General features: G+C 37.4%; 2 protein-coding genes across 4 annotated transcripts in view; one reads left to right on the top strand and one right to left on the bottom strand.

The window, feature by feature from the left end:
• Positions 1 to 23,788, bottom strand: part of RSH1 (RELA/SPOT homolog 1) — a 199,202-nt gene that overhangs the window by 149,857 nt on the left and 25,557 nt on the right. The window lies entirely within an intron of this gene.
• LOC149572606 (uncharacterized) lies at positions 14,721 to 18,525 on the top strand. The gene is made up of 6 exons (XM_089813729.1): positions 14,721 to 15,958; positions 16,098 to 16,330; positions 16,446 to 16,598; positions 16,740 to 17,140; positions 17,283 to 17,688; positions 17,823 to 18,525. The coding sequence occupies exons 1-6, from the start codon at positions 15,285 to 15,287 to the stop codon at positions 18,401 to 18,403; spliced, it is 2,448 nt and encodes an 815-aa protein (XP_089669855.1). The 5' UTR covers positions 14,721 to 15,284; the 3' UTR covers positions 18,404 to 18,525.

Below are 23,788 nucleotides of genomic sequence, written 5' to 3' on the forward strand. Positions count from 1 at the left end.
TATATAGAGTTTCACTTAGGCCAACAGTTCTAGAGTTGTAATGATAGAGCATCTAATCAGAACAGCCAATTATCTCATCAGAATTGATATTTACAGAAAGAAGAAAAACATTTGCAATTGCTCAGCCATTAGCAAGATACTTGCAGCTTAATTCTGTGTGTATACTAGCAGCTTAATTTTCTATGCAAAAGCTCATGCAAATCTATCTTCTTCACTGTGATGAGAACTGGGCCCATAAAGTATTATTTTTATTAATTTTACTAAGTAGCAGCATCGTACTTCATCAGCTTCTCCATGTTACTTTTCCAGCCATAGATAATATCCTCTTATAACAGATTCCTAATCTGAAACCATCAGCAGATTGGTCTCACAAACATAGTTTTTCAAAAAATTGCCCAATCTGAAGAAGTCTTCAGATTTGGGCCTGCAAACACCCACACCTGGGAATTGGAATGGTCCTCAAAAGTTCAGAAAAAGCCCCTTTTAAGTATGCAATCATCCATGGATAGCTTAAGAAGTTGGGGAAATTATGATAATTTTGACTAAAATCAATCTTCATGGAGGACATTTTCAGATTTAATCTGCGTAAATTTATGCCCTTATGTAATGTCCCCTGGTAATTTAAATTCAATTTTTTATTTAAATTAATCTCAATTCTTAAAGCATAAAATGAATGACAAGAAAATCCATTGTTCAGATATATATGATACAAGTAGGGACAATCATTCAATTGTATCTCATATTAAGTGATTTAATTTCATATGCTATCTATATTTCTTGTTGCAAGTCTGATCTGATATTACTTTGTTATTAGGAGAAAGGAAGTTTGAATACAATCCAAGCCACTTAGAGACTATTACGAGGTAATTGGTAAATACTTGCTTATTAATAACAGAGACCGAAAGGTCAATTTATACAAAAGAATGAGACGATGTTTCCTTAGGAAACAATCGTAAAGAATAGAAACATTCTATTCCAGAGAAAGCAAAAAACGAAAGCAAACTAAAGCTAAAAATATTTACAAGATAACCATTAACTAATAATAGACGTCTTATCTATTATTGTAATACCCTCCCTTAATGGTTAATCTATCTAACACACCAAGCTGTCCTCTGAATTTGACAAACTTATCAGGACCAAGAGGCTTGGTGAGAATGTTTGCAGTCTGATCTATGGTAGGAACATACTATAGATCTATAGTCCCGTCTTCAACCAGCTATCGTATGTAATGACAATGAACATCCACATGCTTGGTTCGTTCATTGAAGACTAGATTCCATGCTAACTTGATAACGCCTTCGTTATCAACAAACAGAGTAGTCGGTCCTGCTGGTGACATCTGCATATCCCCAAGCATCTGACGAAGCCAGACAGCTTCACATCCTGCCTTAACAGTCCCTCTGTATTCAGCCTCTGTAGAAGAGAGAGAAACTGCCTGCTGCTTCTTGCTGGTCCATGTGACTGCACTAGATCCCAAACTGAACACATATCCAGATGTTGACTTTTTATCATCAACAGAGCTTGCCCAATCTGAATCTGTGAACCCACTGAGTTTAGGATTAGAACTCCGAGAATACAGAAGTCCATAATCAGAAGTTCCCTTCACATAACGAAGCACACGCTTTGCTGCCATCCAATGATCAGCCTTAGGAGCTGTCATAAAGCGTGAAATATAGCTGACTGCGAACCTGATATCAGGCCTAGTAGCAGATAGGTAGATGAGGCTGCCTACTAGTTGCCTATACGTACTATCATCAACGGAAGGAGAATCAGACTTGGCTGATAACTTGAGACCTTTCTCCATAGGTGTAGATGCAGGTTTGCAATCCTGCATTCGGAATTTGTCTAACAAGGCCCTGGCATATTTGGGCTGAGAGATGAATATACCAGAAGACTGTTGCCAAACTTCAACACCTAAGCAATAATGCATGAGCCCAAGGTCAGTCATATCAAAAGACTGGCATAAGTGTTGTTTGATTCCCTGAATCAAAGATACCGAACTGCTAGTGATGATCAGATCATCCACATAGATAACCAGAAGGATGATGTCACTGTCAGTAGTCTTGATGTACAGATTTGAGTCTGAAGAACTCCTCTTGAAGCCTTGATCACTGAGGTACGTATCAATCTTGATGTACCATGCCCGAGGGGCCTGCTTCAAACCATAGAGAGCTTTTACCAATCTGAGAACTTGATGGTCTTTACCAACAACCTTGAAACCAGGAGGCTGCATCATGTAGACCTCTTCATGGAGATCACCATTCAGGAAAGCACTCTTTACGTCCATCTGATGGACCTTCCAGCCAAACTATGCTGCCATGGCTAGGACTAATCTGATGGTGCTCATCTTTGCAATAGGAGCAAAGGTCTCCTCATAATCAATGCCCTGACGCTAAAAAAAGCCCTTTGCCACTAAACGAGCTTTGTACTTATCCAAAGTACCATCTGATTTGTATTTGATTTTGTAGACCCATTTGCAACTAATGGGTTTCTTTCCTGGGGGAAGATCAGAAAGGACCCAAGTGTTGTTCTTCAGCAGGCTCTGGTGTTCAGATTGCATGGCCTGTTCCCACTCTGGAATTCCTTTAGCCTCGGAATATGTTTGAGGTTCAAACACACTATGAATGTTGGCCATAAGAGCAAAGTTAGCAGAATCTGTAGTTTTGCTCTTTTTCCGAGCAGTTATCCCATCAATGAGCTCATCATCATGAAGATCAGCAAGTGTCTTAGCCCACCACTTAGGCCGGAGAGGAGAATGACCAACAGTAGTACTAGGAGATGCTTGATCAGCAGGATCCTGATCAGAAGAATCTGGATCAAACTCAGGTGAAGCATCTTCAAAACAAGGTGATCCTGCAGGAGAAGCCGGAGGTGTCTGTACAGGTATCACTGGCAGGACTGGAGCTGGAGGAGCTACTGGAGCCCTCCCATTAGGTGGACCTAATGGAAGCCGAACTCCCAAATCATGAAACTGCATAGGCTGGTCTGCTGGATTAGGAACAGGAGAAACAGGCATGAATGGTCCTCGCTGCTCATCAAAGACTACATCGCGGCTGTATATGAGACGAGATGTCTCAACATCAATAAGGCGGTAGGCTTTGTGAAGACTGCTATATCCAGCAAGCATCAGTTTCTGACTTTTGGCATCCAACTTGGTGCGTAAAGCATCAAGGATCCAAACAAAAGCAAGAGAGCCAAAAACCTTTAGGTGACTGATTCTGGGCTTGCGACCTGACCAGGCCTCTTCCGGAGTTTTACCTTTGACCGCCACTGTGGGTGACCAGTTCAACAAATAAACTGCAGTGTTAACTGCTTCTGCCCAAAAACGCTTCGGAACATGTCTGTGTTCGAGCATGGAACGAACCATCTCGGTGATTGTCCTGTTCTGACGTTCAACTACACTGTTCTATTGTGGCGTGTGGGGTGTGGTGAACTGGCGTTGGATGCCATGTGTATCCAAGAAGCTGGAGAAAACATTAGAACAAAATTCCCCCCAATTGTCTGATCTAAGAGTAATAATAGATTTCCCAGACTCTTTTTCAACTAAGGGTTTAAACTTCTGAAATATAGTAAATGCATTGGATTTCTTTGCAAGGAAATACACCCACATTTTTCTACTGAAATCATCTACAAACAACAGAAAATACCTGTACCCAAGAACAGAAGGAGTGGCCATAGGGCCGCAGATATCAACATGAACAAACTGAAGTACTTGAGAAGCTCGCCAAGAATCGCCACTGGGGAAAGGTGTGCGATGTTGCTTCCCAGCCTGACATGCGTCACAAACTCCAAGGTGTTGGGTTTGAATCTTTGGCAAACCAAGAACAAACTCATCTCGAGCAAGTTGTGAGAGATAATGCACATTTAAGTGCCCATATCGCTGATGCCAAAGTGTGCTGATGGAAGATTGCCGAGCAGCCATAGCTAAGTCCTGAGAATCACCAGAATCAGTAAGTCTGAAAAGACCATGATCCTCAAGACCAACTGCAACAGTAGACTTAGTCGCCCGATCAGTGATGGTGCACTGATGTGAACTGAAGGTGACTGCCAAGTGTGGAGAATGTCGCAACAACTGACTGACCGAGAGTAGATTTAGTTCCATCCCTAAAACATAGTACACATCAAGGAATATGAGCTTCCTTCCAATAGACTGAATTTGAATGTTGCCTTTACCCACAACCGTGTACTCTTCTCCACCACCAAAGATAACAGAATCTGAATAAGGCTGGTAATCAATAAACCAGTCTCTGCGGTGAGTGAAATGTCGGGAGGCACCTGAATCAATGTACCAGGCAGATGACTGCACATGATCTGCGGGTCTTTTAGCCATGAAGGCGTAAAAGGCAGATTCTGCCTGCTCAGTGTGCTCTGCACTGTTCGCTTTGGGTTGCGAACCTAATTGCTTAGACTGGGCAGCTAAGCGTTTCCGACATGCAACCTTCATGTGACCATACTTGTGGCAATAGTTGCATTGAAAGTTCTTCTTTTTGGTACCATCGGATGCTGGAGCAAAAGACTTCTGCTGAGATGGTTGTTGAAACTTGCCCTTATCCTTCTGAAAGGATTTCGCAGCAAAGGCTTACTCAGTGGAGGTGGAACTGGAGCTGCTACCGAACTGTTGTTTCCACCGATCTTGCTGAAGTAGCAGGGTGTAGAGATCAGTGAACTTTAGATCAACACCAGTAGATGTGATGTTGAGAGTTTCGATAAAATACTCATAGGAATTTGGTAAACTCCGAAGAGTGATTACCACAATATCCTCTTCCTCCATCTTGCGACCGATGGCAAGTAACTGATCACGGATTTCCTGAATCCGATTCAGGTGTGCCTAGAGCGAGGTGCGCTCATCCATGACAATAGAAAACAGAGTGTTTTTCAACAAGAAGGCTCTGCTCTTGTCGGAAGTCTCATGAAGACCTTTGAGATGTGTCCAGATTTCGGCTACTATCTTGTCGGATGGAATCTGAGAAAGCTGGTCATCAGCTACAGAGAGTTTGAGAAGCATTACTGCCTCTCGATTGTTCAGATCCCATGTATCTTGATCAGGACCTGGAGAAGTCGTACGCTGCTTAACACCCAGAACAAGTTGATCGGTGTTTCGATATTCAAAGATTGCGATGATGCGTTGCTTCCAGGTTCCATAATTGCGACCATTGAATTTGGAATTATGCTCGAGCAGAATATTTGTCAGAGATGCCATGGCACGTTTTTCAATGAAAAACTATGAAAATCTGTGAAGGCACGTTCTTCGAGGCAAAAATACGGAAGACCCAAAAGAATCAGAGAATGACCCAGAAGAGAGCTCGAAAAACCCAAAAGGAATTTGCCGTCGTTTTCTGAATCCGCTGGCTCGAAAATCGAGGCACCCAGAAAAAACAGACAACCCAGTTGAGCTCTCGAAAAACCCACCAAAAATATGCAAACAAAAAAAAATTTTGACCCCAAAAATTAGGGTTTCGAAAAAAAACGGCCCTAGCTGAAAAAAGCTTGAAAAAACTTCAAATTTCTTGATGAAAAATGGTTGAATCTGCTTCAAAAATGACTAAGAACAGGTGGGATTGCAGAGGCGACAAGTACTGGGTGAAGGTCGCAACTGTATTTGCAGGAAAAAACAGAAGAAATCGCGCGGGTTGCAAAAAACGCGATTTCCCTGTCAATTTTAGATGCGGGCCGACCATACACAGACCTCCAAAAAATGCATTTTTCCAGTCATGAAGCCGTGATTTGCAGAGGAGTTCGGTCAAAAGAAATTGCGATTTGCATATACCAGTCACAAATGGTAAAAAATGGCCACGATTTCCACGCGATTTGCAAACCCGTAATTCGGGAATTTCTCCAAGCAAAAAACCCTAGGTGGGTTTTGGAGAAATTAGCTAAAATAATTTTTGGAAAAATTTAAACAAATAATTTCAAAAAGAAATTATAAATTTTTCCGAAAAAAATTCAAGTATTTAGCTCTGATACCATATTACGAGGTAATTGGTAAATACTTGCTTATTAATAACAGAGACCGAAAGGTCAATTTATACAAAAGAATGAGACGATGTTTCCTTAGGAAATGATCGTAAATAATAGAAACATTCTATTCCAGAGAAAGCAAAAAACGAAAGCAAACTAAAGCTAAAGATATTTACAAGATAACCATTAACTAATAATAGACGTCTTATCTATTATTGTAATAGAGACCACTTGATAGATGCCCTCAAAGTTTAAGATCCAAGCCCTTATCATATCTTGGGACTATGTCCACAAGGCACTAAGGGTCGCTGATCCCTACTCTATCTTGGGAATTATCCTTTTGGGATTTAGTTTGCCATTCCTTGAATTACTTTGACCTTCTTTATCACTAAAGCGATAACAAGCTCTTGGCTGCACCTATATATATATATATATATATATATATATATATATATATATATATATATATATATATATATATATATATATATATATATATATATATATGTATGTATGTATGTATGTATGTATTTGTGTGTATATGTGTGTGTGTGTGTGTGTGTGTATGTGTGTGTCTATACACACACACACACATACATACATATGTATGTATGTATGTATGTATGTATAGACACAAACATACATATTTATGTGTGTGTATAGACACACACACACACACACACACCCACACACACATATATATATGGGTGTGTGTGTGTGTATGTATGTGTGCACACACACACACCATACATATATATGTATGTATGTATGTATGTGTGCAGAACACACACGCGCGTGCGTGCGTGTGTGTGTGTGCCTCTATATATATATATAGTTAACATCATACATATATATGTATGTCTGTATGTATGTGTGCACATACACACATATATACATACATACATATATATGTATGGTGTGTGTACATAGACACACATACATACATACATACATACATATATATATATAGTATTTTTTTCCCTGTAACTATCCCCAACATCTAATATGACCGATTCCCACATAGATAGAACCCTAGGAATTCATGGTGGAATCTCCACCTTACAACTTCCTAACAAGATTGCATACCTTGCCGTTAGAGTGGATTCAGAAATTTATGTTTTAATATGTTTTTGGCTTCAGACTTACTGTTTGATCCCTTAATTGTTTTAATCCCTTTATATATTTTCTAGGTTGATTGATTCTACATCTTTCCTCCTAACTGATCCTCCATCACACTCTCTTACTCCTTTACACATATCTCCTTATCTTAATAACTGATTGCGATTACATATTGTCTGCATCTGATCTGACAAATCAATTAAATCTTCCTCTTTTCTAATATCGAAAATCCTAATGAATATAACCTCCCTTCAGTCATGCTCTCCCTCATTCCTCATATTATATATTCCCTGGGATGATTCTCCACATTTCGTTTCTGAGAGGACGTGACCATGAGATGAGCTGGGTTATGTCCTGGGTCAACACAATAAGTCAACTATCTTTTTGGTGTTTTAGATCACTGTGTAACAATTGGCTAATAATTGTTGTGTACTAATTATTTAAGCTACATTAACCAAAATGACTGATTTGAATGATTGTTGGTTGTAGTGGCTAATTGCAGGCATCCAGTTTGTCTTAGCCTAGCCGCTGTCTCATTTTGATAACATTATCTTAATTGATCAAATCTTATCCATAATGACCTTTGTCATTTTCTAATTCCATCGGCTTGTAAGTCGATGGTAGTCATTTTGAGCTACCATATTTGTATATAGCATTAATTCTTGACTCTATCAACAATTTCACTTAGTCGATCTTGGTCCTTTGTCTTTCTTTGCATTTATTTATATAACATGATAATAAAATATTGATTAATGTATCATATATTTACTTTATTGATAATATTAAAAATTACTAGCATTTTATATATTTATTAACATATTATATATATTTGATTGAAATATTAAAATCATAATATTGATTTGTTCCACTATCTCTATAAAATTAAATAAGGAATTGTGTATTAAATTCAAAATGATCTATATATATATATATAATACAATTCATCTCATTTGATGAACATTAAATATAAATAATTATTATCATACCTTTCTGATCTTTTTCCTTTTGATCACTTTCCCTTGATTTGTACCATTGTCTCTATAAAATTAAATAAGGAATTACATATTAAATTCAAAATGATATAAATAATTATTATCATTCCTTTCTGATCTTTTTCCTTTTGATCACTTTCCCTTTTACAGGTGAACTTATTATACTTGTCAAGTTCATAAGCCATCACTTCATTGTGTTTGAGGCTTTGAGCATCTTTATTCTCACACATTCTTCCTTCCTATTCAATGGCATACACCCTATGGGTTTTCATGGCATGGCTATACTCAACAATCCCTATGTTGTTATCTTACTGATGTCTTACTGTAGTTATTTGCAGAAAGGCTGTCATAAAAGTATGCCATAACAATATGGCTCAAATAGTTTATAAGTACTCATAAAAAAATGAATGGAATGTCATAATACAAACCCTATTCAAGAAATAAGGCATACCCACACATGAAGTAATCATGCTGAAGACATCACATAGATATGCGTAAGCTACAAAACATATTCATAAGTACCTGTAAATACATAAGGCATGAAGCTTCCATATAAGACATGCAAGGAAAAGTATACGGCTCTCTACGGCTTGAAGCAGGCCCCTAGGGCATGGTACATGAAAATTGATAAGTACCTCAGTGATCAAAGCTTCCAAGGGAGTTCTTCAGACTCAAATTTGTACATCAAAACTACTGACAATGACATCATCCTTCTCGTTATTTATGTGGATGATTTGATCGCTAGCAATTTGGCATTTTTGACTCAGGGAATCAGGCATGGTACATGAAAATTGATAAGTACCTCAGTGATCAAGGCTTCCAAAGGAGTTCCTAAGACTCAAATTTGTACATCAAGACTACTGACAATGTCATCATCCTTCTCGTCATTTATGTGGATGATTTGATCGCTAGCAATTTGGCATTTTTTATTCAGGGAATCAAACATAGTTGATGCCAGTTTTTTGATATGACCGATCTCGAGCTCATGCATTATTGCCTAGGTAATGAGGTTTGGCAGTAGTCTTCTAGTATATTCATTTCTTAGTCCAAATATGCCAGGGCTTTGTTAGATGAATTTTGTATGCAAGATTGCAAGCCTACATTCACACCCATCAAGCTGCAGACATTCTCACCAAGCATCTTAGTCCTAATAAGTTTGTCAAATTTAGAGGACAACTTGGTGTTGTGGATAGATTAACCATTGCGGGAGAATATTACAATAATAGATAGTTTCTATTATTGTCTATTTTTTTTTAATGGTTATCTATTTCTAATTTATTGTAAATATTAGAATGTTTCTAATATTTAGTTAGGTGTTAGTTAACTAATAGCTAAAATAGAGTGTTTCTATTCTTTATGATTGTTTCCTAAGGAAGCATCATTTATTCATTTGTATATATTTATCTATTGATTACTGTTAATAACAAACAAGCAAGCATTTTATCAATTACTTCTCATTGAAGAGCACACAATTATACTGAGAGTGGGGGTGAATCGATATAATAACAACTTGGCCAATTTCAAACTTTTATCCACACAAGTAACTTCAAGTACTAAAACAAACAATTATTCACATTAACACATTAACTCAAGACTTACATGGAAACTCAATGCGGGAGAAAACTATGGCAAATAAATGCTTTCTAATATAAATTGTTCTTTTACAATGTTTTGTAGGCTACAACCTACTAGAGGCTCCAACCCCTAAGTTTATGAGCACCAACTCACTAGAAGCTCCAACTCCCACACTTCGCAAGCACCGACCTATTGGAAGAACCAACCCCCATTGCTTGTCTTCGTGAGCACCAACCCACTACGCTCAAACTTCTATTCCACCTTGACAATGTTGCTTACTCAACTGATGATGGTTTTTTTTTTTTCCCAAAACTTATCTTCAATCAAATATGTATATCTGCTTCAAATCTTCACTTAAATCTGAAAATACTTTTCTTTATATTTTCCTCTATAAATGAGCAATCTTTTCTTTTATTATTCTCACATACTAATGCATATAAATATGAATAAGTCAGATTTAATAACTCTGAAAATATATAAACACTCTATTATTTTACCAACTTCATTGATCTTCTCTAACCCCTTTAATATCTCTAATGTATCTTCCTTAATACATTTTTCTGCACACTTCACATACTTTGCATCTCTTTGCTCCATATTTTTCATATATTCATTTTTATGGTCTACACACCACTCTAAAATTCTGATTCTTATGTATATCCAATATATTATGATAGTAGATAAGGTTCTATTATTAGTTAATGGTTATCTATTTTTAATCTATTGTAAATAATAGAATGTTTCTAATATCTAATTAGTTTGTGGATAACTGTTAGTTTTCTTTTAGCTAGAATCGAAAGTTTCTATTTTTTACGATCGTTTCCTAAGGAAACATCATTTCATTCTTTTGTATATATAGACCTCTCGGTCTCTGTTAACTACAAGCAAGTATTTTACCAATTACTTAGTAATATGGTATCAGATCAGAGCACAGTTGAATTTTTTTCAAACATAATAATTTCTTAATTGAAATTTCGAATCTTTATTTTTGAAATTAATTTTTTCCTGATTTACCTACTTCAAAATACCTAGTTTCGGCTAGGGTTTTTTAAAACAAATGTCGGCAAAATCCCATTTGTTTTTCTAGCTCGGAACCAAAAAGTTTCTTCTACAACTCGCGATTTTTTTTCACTAGAAAATCGCATTTTTTGGTTTGCAAATTCCCAGCTTCAAAATCGTCATCAGTCATCGCGAGTTTCCACAACTAATATGTATCCTCGTGTCTACAGTTGCTAGGACTCATTTTTCAAACAATTAGCGGCATCCATTGACGATTTTCTCCTGAGGTCACACGTCTGCTAAAATCATGATTTTAGGGTGAAGAATCTGCTTTTTTTTGTGTCAACTCTTCATCTTTGTCATCTCAACAAGAACACCTCCATTCATTAAAAAAATCAGTTGTTCTTTGTCTGCAAACTCCATTTATTCTACATCTTCCTTCAATGGCCACCAAGTAGGGTTTTGCTTGAAACCCTAAATTTTGAGCTCAAAAAAATTTTCTGATTTAGATTCTTGGTGGATTTTTTGAGAGCTCAAGTAGGTTGTCATCAGATTTTTCTAGGTGCCTTGATTTTCGAGCCAGTGGATCTGGAAACTGACAACATATTCTTTTTGGGTTTTTCGAGCTCTCTTCTAGGTACCCCTTCAAATTTTTAGAGTCTTCCATTTTTTGCCTCAAAGCATGTGCCTTCACAGATTTACACACTTTTTCATTGAAAAATGTGCTATGGCATCTTTGACTAATATTCTGCCCAAGAGCAATTCAAAATTCAATGGTCAGAATTATGACACTCGGAAGCAGCAAATAATAGAAATTTTTGAATATCGGAATACCAATTAGATTGTACTAGGTGTTACACAGCGTCCAACTGCCCCTGGTACTGATCAAGATACATGGGATCTGAATAATCGAGAGGCAGTGATGCTTCTCAAATTAACCATCACTGATGATCAACTCTCTCAGATTCCATCCAGCAAGACAACTGTTGAGATATGGGCACATCTCAAAAATTTTCATGAAACTTCTAACAAAAGAAGAGCTTTCTTCTTGAAGAACACTCTTCTTTTCTATTATCAAGGATGAGCGAACATCACTCCAATCTCAGCTGAATAGAATTTAGGAAATCCTTGATCAATTGCTTGCCATTGGTCAAAAGATGGAAGAAGAGAACATTGTGGTTATCACTCTCCGAAGTTTACCCAAGTCCTATGAGCATTCTTATCAAAACTCTCAACATCACGTCTTCTGGTGTTTATCTAATATTCACCGATCTTTGCACACTTTTGCTTCAGCAAGATTAGTGGAAATAGCAATTCGGTAGCAGTTCCAACTCCACCTCTACAGAGCAAGCCTTTGTTGCTAAATCCTTTCAGAAGGATAAAGAGAAGTCTCAACAGAAGTACTCTGCTCTAGCTTCAGAAGGCTCTCGGATGAAAAACATTCAACGCAACTATTGTCACAAGTTTGGTCACATGAAGCTTGAATGTCAAAAATGCTTAGCCGCCCAATCTAAACAATCAAATTCGCAACCCAAAGTGAATAGTGCAGAGCACACTACGTAGACGGAATCTGTCTTTTATGCCTTCATCGCTAAAAGACCTACATATCATGTGAAGTCGTCTACTTAGTACATTGATTCAGGTGCCTCTCGTCATTTCACCCACTGCAAAGACAGGTTCACTAACTACTAGCTTCATTTAGATTCTGTTATTTTTGGTGGCAGGGAAGAGTAACCATTGTCAATAAAGGAAACATTTGAATTCAGTCTACTGGGAGGAATCTCATTTTCCTTGATGTGTACTACGATCCAATGATGGAAATAAATCTATTGTTAATCAATCAGTTACTGTGACATTCTCCATAGTTAGATGTCACCTTCAGTTCACATCAGTGTACCATCACTGATCAAGTGACTCAGTCAATTGTTGCAGTAGGTCTTAAAGATAATGATCCTTTCCGACTTACTGATTCTAGTGACTCTCAGTACTAAGCTATGGTTGCTCGGCGGCTTTTTGTTCGCACACTTTGGCATCAACATTATGGGCACTTAAATGTGCATTATCTCTCTAGCTTGCTTGGGAAGAGCTTGTCTTCAATTTGCTAGAAAATCAAACCCAATAGCTTGGCAGTTGTGATGCATGCTAGGTCGGGAAGCAACATTGCACATCTTTCACTAGTGGAGATTGATAGCAAGCTTCTCAGATACTTCAACATGTTCATGCCGATATCTGTGGCCTATGGCCACTCCTGTTCTTGGGTCCAGGTATTTTCTATTGTTTGTTGATGATTTCAATAGAAAAAATGTAGGTGTATTTTCTTAAGAAGAAATCAAATGCATTTCCTATATTTCAGAAATTTAAACCTTTAGTTGAAAAAGAGTTTGGGAAATCTATTATTACTCTTAGATCAGACAATGTAGGGCAATTTCTAATGAATTCTCTAGCTTCTTTGATACTCATGGCATCAAACGCTAGTTAACCACACACCACAACAGAATAGTGTAGTTGAACACCAGAATAGAACAATCACCGAGATGGCTCGATCCATTATCGAACATAGACAAGTTCCGAAGAAGTTCTAGGTAGAAGTAGGCAACACTATAGCTTATCTTTTGAACCGGCCACCCATAGTGGCGGTCAAAGGTACAACTCCAAAAGAGGCCTAGTCAGGTTGCAAGCCCAAAATCAATCACTTGAAGGTTTTTGGCTCCCGTTTGGATGCCTGATTCGTCACGCACCAAGTTGGATGCCAAGTGTCAGAACCTTATGCATGCTAGATACAGTAGTCTTCACAAAGCCATCGCTTGATTGACACTATGACATCTCGTCTCCTATACAGTCGTGATGTAGTCTTCGATGAGCAGCAAAGACCATTTATGCATGTTTCTCTTGTTCCTGATCCAACAGACCAGTCTATGAAGGCTCATGATTTGGGAATTAGGCTTCCATTAGGTCCACTTGATGTGAGGGCTCCAATAACTCCTACGGCTCCAATTATACCAGTGATCCCTATACAGACACCTCCAACTTCTCCTACAAGATCACCCAAATTTGTAGATGCTTCACTTGAGTTTGATTCAAATTCTTTTGATGATGAATCTAGTCAAAGAGCATCTCCTAATGCTAATGTTGATCCTTCTCCTCTCTGGCCCAAGTGGTGGGCTAAGACACTTGTTGATCTTCGAGATGATGAGCTCATTGATGGGAGAACTACTTGGAAAAAGAGCAAACCTATAGAGTTTGTTAACTTTGCTCTCATGGCTAACATTCACAATGTGTTTGAACTTTAAACCTCAAACATATTTCGAGGCTAAAGGAATTCCAGAGTGAGAACAGGCCATGACATTCGAACACCAGAGCCTATTGAAGAATAACACTTGGGTCCTTTCTAATCTTCCACTAGGGAAGAAACCCATTGGCTGCAAATGGGTTTACAAAATCAAATACAAATCTTATGATACTTTGGATAAGTACAAAGCTCATTTAGTTGTGAAGGGTTTTTCTCAATGCCAAGGCATGTATTATTAGACCTTTGCTCCTACTGCAAAGATGAGCACTATCAGATTAGTCTTACCCATGGCAACACAGTTTGGCCGGAAGGTCCATCAAATGGATGTCAAGAGTTTTTTCCTGAATGGTAACCTACAAGAAGAGGTCTACATGACGCAGCCTCCTGGTTTCGAGGTTGTTGGTAAAGTACATCAGGTTCTCAGGTTAATGAAAATTGTCTACGGCTTGAAGCAAGCCCCTCGGGCATGGTACATTAAAATTGGTAAGTTCCTCAGTGATCAATGCCTCTAGAGGAGTTCTTCATACTGAGATTTGTACATCAAGACTACTGACAGTGACATCATCCTTTTGGTTATTTATGTGGATGATTTGATCATCACTGGCAGTTCGGCATCTTTGATTTAGGGAATCAAATAGAATTTATGTCAATCTTTTGATATGACTGACCTTGGGCTCATGCATTATTGCCTAGGTGTTGAGGTTTGGCAACAGTCTTCTAGTATATTCATCATAGTTCCAAAAATCGCCATGAAATCGCCGAAATCGCGATAAGATTCATGGCTCCCGATTTTTTTGGAATCGGAAATCGCTGGTGGCAATTTTTTCTTGTGAATCGCCAAAATCGGCGATTCATGGCAAAAATCGCCAAAATCGCCATCGTGAATCTCCAGAAATCGGCCGCGGCAGCAAGGATAGAAAGTTCAATTTTTAAAAAAAAACACATGTTTTATTTGCTTTCTAAGTTGACTTTCCTCTTTGTTATAACCCTAAAGAGCCTTCTATTTGCTTAGTATGAGTAGAAGAGAGGAAGAGTGAGAGAGAAGAAGAGAAAAGAGAATCCATAGGTTTCCAACCGGCAAGAAGGAAGAGCACCAAAGAGATCAGAAGTCCATTTGGGGAGGCCATAAATTGCATTGGGAGCATTAAGGAGTCAATATCAACACTCCTCAACTCATTTGCAAGAGGTAAGTGTTGATTTTTTTTTTGCATGTTAGTGTAGTATGCATTTTTTGTTAAATTTTTTTAGTGTTCATTTGCAAATCTTGAATGTTTTTTATTTTTACTAAATTGCAAACTAGGGTTTGTTGTTTTGTAGTTTTTGTTTATTAGTTGCAAACTTTGATTTTTTACATGAATTTTTTTATTGCAGCAGCCCTTTGCTTTCATTTTCCAATATCCACAATGGGTAAAAAAGATGAATGCTGGAAATATAATGAAGAGTTTCGTGGGAGAACCAAATATCAAACAAAATGTATATTTTGCAAAGAAAAAATAAATTCGGGAGGTATCTATAGATTGAAATACCACATTGTTGGCATACCTGGCCATGATGTCACAGTTTGCACTCAACAAACCGCTGAGGCAAAACGCTCTTGTTTAGTGGCATTAGAAAAAATTGAACAAGACAAGTTGACTAAGAAAATGCAACTTGAAGGGTTAAGAGGTATTGGCTCCCATGCTCCCACATCCGCAACCGCATCTACATCTGCAAGTGCATCTGCATCAGCTTCCGCATCCGTAGGTTGTGTTGGAGAGGGTTCTTCTAGGCCTCCTTTTCATCCTAGTGCTAGTGCTCATGTGAGTGTTAGAGGTAGTCGGTCTCATAATGAGACAGAGTCCAACACCAACCTATTGCGGCCTAGAGTGCGGAAAAGCAGAATGGATAGTTACTTTGTGCCCCGCACTACTCCTGGCTCCCAACCCACGCTTGAGGGCATGGGTTTGAACAAGGAGATTCATGATGCTGCTAGAAAAGAGATTTGCAAATTCTGGTACTTTTGCAACATTCCATTTATTGCAGCCAGGTAATTGATTCTTTTTTCTTTGTTATCTTCAAAGTTAAAGTTAAAAGTAAAAGTAAAACTTTAATTATATCTACTTGTTTTATGATTTTAGTTTTTGACATCTAAATTTCTAATCAATATCATTATCTATTTGTGACAGGACTCCTTATTGGCAGAACATGATAGATGCAGTTACCATTTGTGGTCCGGGGTTTAAAGCCCCAACTGAGGCTGAGTTGAGTGGATACCTCCTGGAGGAAATGGTTGAGGATATGAGGCATGAGCTTGAGGACAACCGAAAGGAGTGGATCGAAAAGGGTTGCACCATCATGACTGATGGTTGGACAGATAGGAGGGGAAGAACACTCCTCAATTTTCTTGTATCCTGTGGAGGTGATTGATCATTCTACTTTCCTACATACATAATTTTGAATCGTGATTGACTATTTCAAATTTTGATTTGTTGATTGCTAATAGTAATTATAATTCGTTGTTTTGTTACTTGTAGGATATACCATGTTCCTCAAATCCATTGATGCTTCTGCTCATGTAAAAAACGCCACATACTTATGTGAGGTTATTGAGGAAGTTATAGCAAAGGTGGGGGAACAACATGTGGTGCAAGTGGTGACGGATAATGCAGCAAGTTATGTTGCTGCAGGTAAACTTTTAACTTTTTAAGTTTTGAAAATAAATTTATTTGAATTTTGAACTTTTTCTAATTCTAACTTAGAATTTCTAAGTTTCCTAAGTTCTAACATGTTTGAAATTTGAATTTCTAATTATCTTAAAATTGTTGTAGGCAAACTTTTGATGGAGAGGCACCCCACCATATTTTGGTCCCCTTGTGCAGCACACTGCCTTGACCTCATGTTGGAGGAAATTGGCAAACTTGAGTGGGTCAAGTCATGTGTGGAAAGGGCAAAAAACATATGCAAGTTTATTTATAATCATTCATTTGTCCTTAGCACAATGAGGAAGTACACAGGAGACAAAGAGTTAGCTCATCCAGGGATCACGAGGTTTGCCTCGAATTTCATCACCTTGCAGTCCTTGTTGACATCAAGGGATGATTTGAGGAGCATGTTTGTTGGGCGGGAGTGGATTTCATCTTCCTATGCTACGACCACTGCAGGGATAGACGTGGTGGATTGCATATTTGATGATGATGGCTTTTGGAAACCTGCTAGAGAAATCCTTAAGGTAATTTTATTGCAATTTAACATTTAATATTTTACAGTTTACTATGCTAATTGTTTAATGATTTAGTTTTACCTTAAGTTATATTATTGAATTATTCTATGTTTAAGTTTTGACTCAAATTTTTGTTTTACTTTATATGTAGGCCACTGAGCCTCTTGTATCTCTCCTACAAACTACTGATGGGGAGAAGCCCTCTATGGGCTACATATATGAGGGCATGGATAGGGCCAAGGAGGCCATTAGAGCTCAGTATGCAGGAGTGCAGGAGAAGTATGCCCCTATTTGGGACATCATTGATAGGAGATGGCAGAATCAGCTCCACAGACCCATCCATGCAGCAGCTTACTTTTTGAATTCGGCATTTTGTTTCCGTCCTGACTTCAAGGCGGATGAGGAGGTTCTCACCAGATTATATACAGTGATCCAGAGGTTGAGTACTGATGAGGATAGCAGTGCTGCAATTATTGAGCTTGATAAGTTCAATAATAAAGAAGGGCCACTTTTCTCTAGCAGGGTAGCCATAGATGCTCAGGAAACAATACAGCCAGGTAAAAATTAAATAATATATTCAATGTTCATGAATCTAGATTCTAAACTTAAAGTTGATTATGTAATTTTAGAGTTAACTTGTAATTTGTAATTTGTAAATGAGACTAATTATTTTTATTTTCCCTTATTTCAGATAGATGGTGGCAAATGTTTGGGGCCACAACCCCAAAACTTCAAAAAATTGCCATTCGTATTCTGAGTCAGCCAAGCAGCGCTTCTGGATGTGAGCACAGTTGGTCCATGTTCGAGCACATCCACTCGAAGAGGAGAAACAGGTTGACAGTGCAGAGGTTGAATGATCTTGTCTTCGTTCATTACAACCTCCGTCTTAGGATCAGACAGATTTTGGGCACTGACTCCTCTCCAATCATTCTGGAGGAGATTGATCCAGAATCAGAGTGGCTCACAGAGGTTGTAGATTCAGTCTTCACTGAGGAAGACCGTGCGTGGATTGACCAGGTGGATATAGAGGCTGAGGCAGCTAGAGCACGTTCTTCAGGCATTGGTAGACGCACACGTGCACGCACAAACACAGGCCCTAGCGACATTCGTGAGCCCATCTTATATGCGGGAGATATGGCTCGACAGTCCTCTAGGACCTACATTAGACGCCTTGCTACTAGGCAGACTGGATACTCAGAGGCTGAGGCTGAGGCTGTAGCCGAGCTTGAGGATGATGTTGAGGATGATGATGACTATGAGCTTGAGGCTTGAGCTGGAGCCTTGTTTTTATATTTTGTTTACAGATATTGATACTGAATCATTGATAGACATATGTTTCAAACTTTCATGGATCTTCATCTTAGATTCTTACATAAATTTATGATTTGATGTCTTATGGATCATCTTACATACATTCTATGATTTAAATCATTATGATCATTTGATTTCTATTTACTTCAGCTAGCCTACAATTTACATTTTAGATAACATAGTTACGTATGTGATGGATTTTATGTTCCATGTTTATTTATGTTAAGTTTTAACTTCTATTTGATGATGTTATAGTGTGCTTAAGTTATATTCAATAAAGGGTGCATGAAATAAGTTTTAAATTGTTAAAATCTTTAAATTTAAAGGGTTTTTTCAAATTTGCCGATTCATTGCCGATTCACGATTCGATTCGGCCTTGCCGATTCCGATCCGATTCCGATTCACGTTTCTTTGATATTCATCTCTCAGTCCAAATATGCCAGAGCTCTGTTAGACAAATTTCATATGCAAGATTACACGCTTGCATCTACACCCATTGAGAAAGGCCTCAAGTTATCAACCAAGTCTAATTCTCCTCCCGTTGATGACACTACATACAGGTAACTAGTAGGCAGCCTCATCTACCTCTCTACTTCTAGCCCTAATATTAGCTTCGCAATTAGCTATATCTCACGCTTTATGATAGCTCCCAAGGCTGATCATTGGATGGGAGCAAAGCGTGTGCTTCGTTATGTGAAGGGAACTTCAGATTATGGACTTCTTTACTCTTGAAGTTCTAATCCTAGACTCGGTGGGTTCACATATTCAGATTGGGCAGGCTTTGTTGACAATAAAAAGTCAACTTCAAGATATGTGTTCATTTTAGGATCAAGTGTCATCACATGAACAAGTAAGAAGCAACAGGTAGTTTCTCTCTCCTCTAGAGAGGTTGAATACAGAGGGACTCTTAAAGCAGGATGTGAAGCTGTTTGGCTTTGTCGGATGCTTAGGGATATACAGATGCCACCAACAAGACCGACTACTTTGTTTGTTGATAATGAAGGCATTAACTTAGCACGCAATCCAATCTTCCATGAAATAACCAAGCATGTGGATGTTCACTATCACTACATACAATAGCTGGTTGAAGAGGGACAATAGACTTGCAGTATGTTCCTACCACGGATCAAACTGCAAACATTTTCACCAAGCCTCTTGGTCTTGATAAGTTTGTCAAATTCAGAAGACATATTGGTGTTGTGGATAGATTAACCATTAAGGGAGGGTATTACAATAATAGATCATGTTCTATTATTAGTTAATGGTTATCTATTTGTAATCTATTGTAAATATTAGAATGTTTCTAATATTTAGTTAGTCTGTAGATAACTGTTAGTTTCCTTTTAGCTAGAATATAAAGTTTTTACTCTTTACGATTGTGTCCTAAGGAAACATCATTTCATTCTTTTGTATATTCAGACCCTTCGGTCTTTCTTAATAACAAGCAAGTATTTACCAACAACTTCATAATACTATATGCATCAGATCAATAGTTCTGATTATATATTTTATTATCTTCTACTAGCCCCTCTTCTATTTCTTCTCATTGTCTCTCTTCATCTTTTATTTCCTCTTCTCAAATGAGTGACTCCTCTTTTATATTGCAAAAAAATAAACCAATGTGACTGTTTAAAAATGAGAACACAGCCCTTCAAAAATAATTATAGTCATAACCGCACCTATTCAGATTTTTTATGATTATTAATATTTTAATGCATATCTAGTTTTATAATCAATTAGAAGTAATTGCGCTCCTTGTCTTTTAATTGATGACCACTCCCGACAGATCCTTGCAATCTGTATCTCTCTATTCTATTTATTTTAACTGCTGAAGAATTCCGACTATACAAAGATACGCCGTTAATTCAACCATGATATGCCACTGTTTGTATATAAATCTTTTGCCACACAACACTGAAACAAACAGAAACAATATTCTGTCTTCTATTATTGCCATATTCTTTTTGTCTTGTCTTCCTTTATTGGGCCTCCAACAATCTTCATATTCTTTTTTTGAACCCCATCATCACCGCTGTCTCTAGTTACGCATACCATAAACTCCAACTGATGAATTAGAAGGGCCGATGATCTTATTCAATTCCCTTTATTCAATAGTTAGTATCAATTATGCGTCTCATTCGCTTATGTGTATTTTATCCGGTTTTGTCTTCATCGGGCTGCTTATAATGACATGGCTGATGAGTCATCGATAGTCATTTCTTGTTTGCATTCATTTCATTCGATATTGATATGGTCTCTTCTCCTGCCATAAAACAAATACGTGGTGCCGTTGATACATATACCCCCTTTTTTATTTACTGAAATGATGTTCTCTGGCATTCATTGCTTCTTTCCTTAGTATTTCTGTCGTTGACTAGGACATGCAACCAAGACTTGAGGATATGCCTCATTCGCTGCCTTCATTAATTCTGGCGAATCAGACAAATATGGCTGAAAGCCCGTGACACCTTTCATTCTGTTATTTTTCCATGCTTTCAACCAAAACAACAACACCACCTCTATCGGGTAATTCCTTTGCAATTTTTGTTAGATAGTTTTTGTCTCCTGTGATAATATCTCTCTCTGCATATCAGTTTGAGTGTGTATTAGTGAATTCTAGTTTACCATCGCTGCACTTGATTTTTATCGTATTACGCAATCATTCATTTTCTTCTAACATTAAAAGTGAAAACACTTCTGCATGGGATTGCACGCACCACTGTTTTCATATGCCGTCAAAATGGTCACAATCAGTATTCGCATAAATCTATATGTCGTTGACTACGAAAAAAAACTGTAATAAACCCCGCTGCAAAGTTCTGATGCTTTTCATTGCATATATCTATGGACTAACATGATACATTAATCTGGACACTTCAATCAGTATAGCAGTCGCTTTACATATGTTTAGGCCAATCTGAAGTCTCTTGGTTAGAAAAACTGTTGCCTAGTCTGAATTATGAGTCACTTCACTTTGCTGGCCCATCTCCTTAGTACTTTTCTTTCCATTGCTGTTTTACTTTGCATCAATCATAACAAATTAAGCACAGGAAATACATATCATAATATTTATGTCCTCCATAATATTTGTTTGAATCTTTGTACTAAAATTGCTACCTTATAACATAGCTGACTTCTCATCATCTCAAATGATTCACTTTCCTTGTAATATGGATTCATGATTTCCTGTTTGTGATTATTAACATATCAAAGCTTGTTTAAGGATAATGTCTATGACCTTACCTTCTAAGATTTCACCTTTGTCAATCATCTATTACTTATTAGATTTCTATTTATATATGCCTTCAACATTAATCTCAGTAAATCTGAAACTTGTTCACATATCATAGCTTTGGCTTCTGTTGCTTTCACACCTTTGACATTGATGTAGATCATCGTTCCAAAAATCGCCATAAAATCGCGTGAATCACGATACAATTCAACCAAAAAGATTTTTTGTGCATCATGAATCACAGTCTGCAATTTTTTGGCATGAATCGTCTAAATCGCTGATTCAGGCAATTCATGCCAAAAATCGCATGAATCTTCATCATGAATCGGTGGCGGCAGCCCAATAAGTTGCAATGAAATTTTTTTTTAAAATACATATTTTATTTCTTTTCTTTTTAGCCTTTCCTTTTTGTTATAATCCTAAAGGGCCTTCTAATTGTTAAGCATGAGTAGAGGAGAGGAAAAATGAGAGAAGAAGAGAGAAGAAGAGAGAAGAAAAATCATAAGTTTCCAACCGGCAAGAAGGAAGAGCACCAAAGAGACCAGAAGTCCATCTAAGGAGGTCATAAATTGCATTGGGAGTATTAAGGAGTCAATATCAACACTCCTCAATTCATTTGCAAGAGGTAAGTGCTGATTTTTTTTTGGCATGTTAGTGTATTATGCATTTTTTGTTAAATTTTTTTAGTTTTCATTTGCAAATCTTGAATGTTTTTTAGTTTTACTAAATTGCAAACTAGGGTTTGTTGTTTTGTAGCTTTTGTTTATTAGTTTCAAAAAAAATTATTTTACATGAATTTTTTTATTGCAGCAGCCCTTTGCTTTCATTTTCCACAATGCGTAAAAAAGATGAATGTTGGAAATATAACAGAGAGTTTTCTAGAAGAACCAAATTTCAAACAAAATGTATATTTTGTAAAGAAAAAATAAATTTTGAAGGTATTTATAGATTGAAATACCACATTGCTGCTATACTTGGACATAATATTACAATTTGCACTCAACAAACTGCTGAGGCCAAACACACTTGTTTAGTGCATTGGAAAAAATTGAACAAGACAAATTGAATAAGAAAATACAACTTGAAGGGTTAAGGGGTATTGGCTCCCATGCTCCCGTAGCCGCATCTACATCTGCATCAGCTTCCGCATCTATAGGTTGTGTTGGAGAGGGTTCTTCTAGGCCTCATTTTCGTCCTAGTTCCAGTGCTAATGCAAGTGCTAGTGCTAGTGCTAGTTGGTCTTATTCTGAGACTGAGTCCAACTCCAACCTATTACGGCCTAGAGTGCGGAAAAACAAAATGGATAGTTACTTTGTGCCCTGCACTACTCCTGGCTCCCAACCCACGCTTGAGGGCATGGGTTTGAACAAGGAGATTCATGATGCTGCCAGAAAAGAGATTTGCAAATTTTGGTTTTTTTGCAACATTCCATTTATTGCAGCCAAATAATTGATTCTTTTTTCTTTGTTTTCTTTAAGGTTAAACTTAAAAGTAAAAGTAAAACTTTAATTATATCTACTTGTTTTATCATTATGATTCATTGACTAATCATAGATTTGCTTTACAAGCTTACATAATGATTTGAGTCTTTGTAAATTTCTAATCATTATCTATTTGTGACAAGCTCCTTATTGGCAAAATATGATAGATGCAATTGCTATTTGTGGTCTAGGGTTTAAAGCCCCAACTGAGGCTGAGTTGAATGGATACCTCTTGGATGATATGGTAGAGGATATGAGGGTTGAGTTTAAGGAGAACCAAAAAGAGTGGATCGAAAAAGATTGCACCATCATGACTAATGGTTGGACAGATAGGAGGAATAGAACACTCTTCAATTTTCTTGTATCCTGTGGAGGTGATTGATCATTCTACTTTCTTACATACATAATTGTGAATCGTGATTGACTATTTCAAATTTTGATTTGTCGATTGCTAATTTGTTGATGATCCATTATGATTCGTTATTTTGTAAAATATACCATGTTTCTCAAATCCATTGATGCTTTTGCTCATGTAAAATCTGCCACATACTTATGTGAAGTTATTGAGAAAGTCATAGCAAAGGTGGGGAAACAACATGTGGTGGAAGTGGTGATGGATAATGCAGCAAATTA

The sequence above is a fragment of the Cupressus sempervirens genome, chromosome 2, assembly GCF_028749045.1.
Source record: "Cupressus sempervirens isolate cs-2001-9-10 chromosome 2, ASM2874904v1, whole genome shotgun sequence".
Taxonomy (NCBI): Eukaryota; Viridiplantae; Streptophyta; class Pinopsida; order Cupressales; family Cupressaceae; genus Cupressus; species Cupressus sempervirens.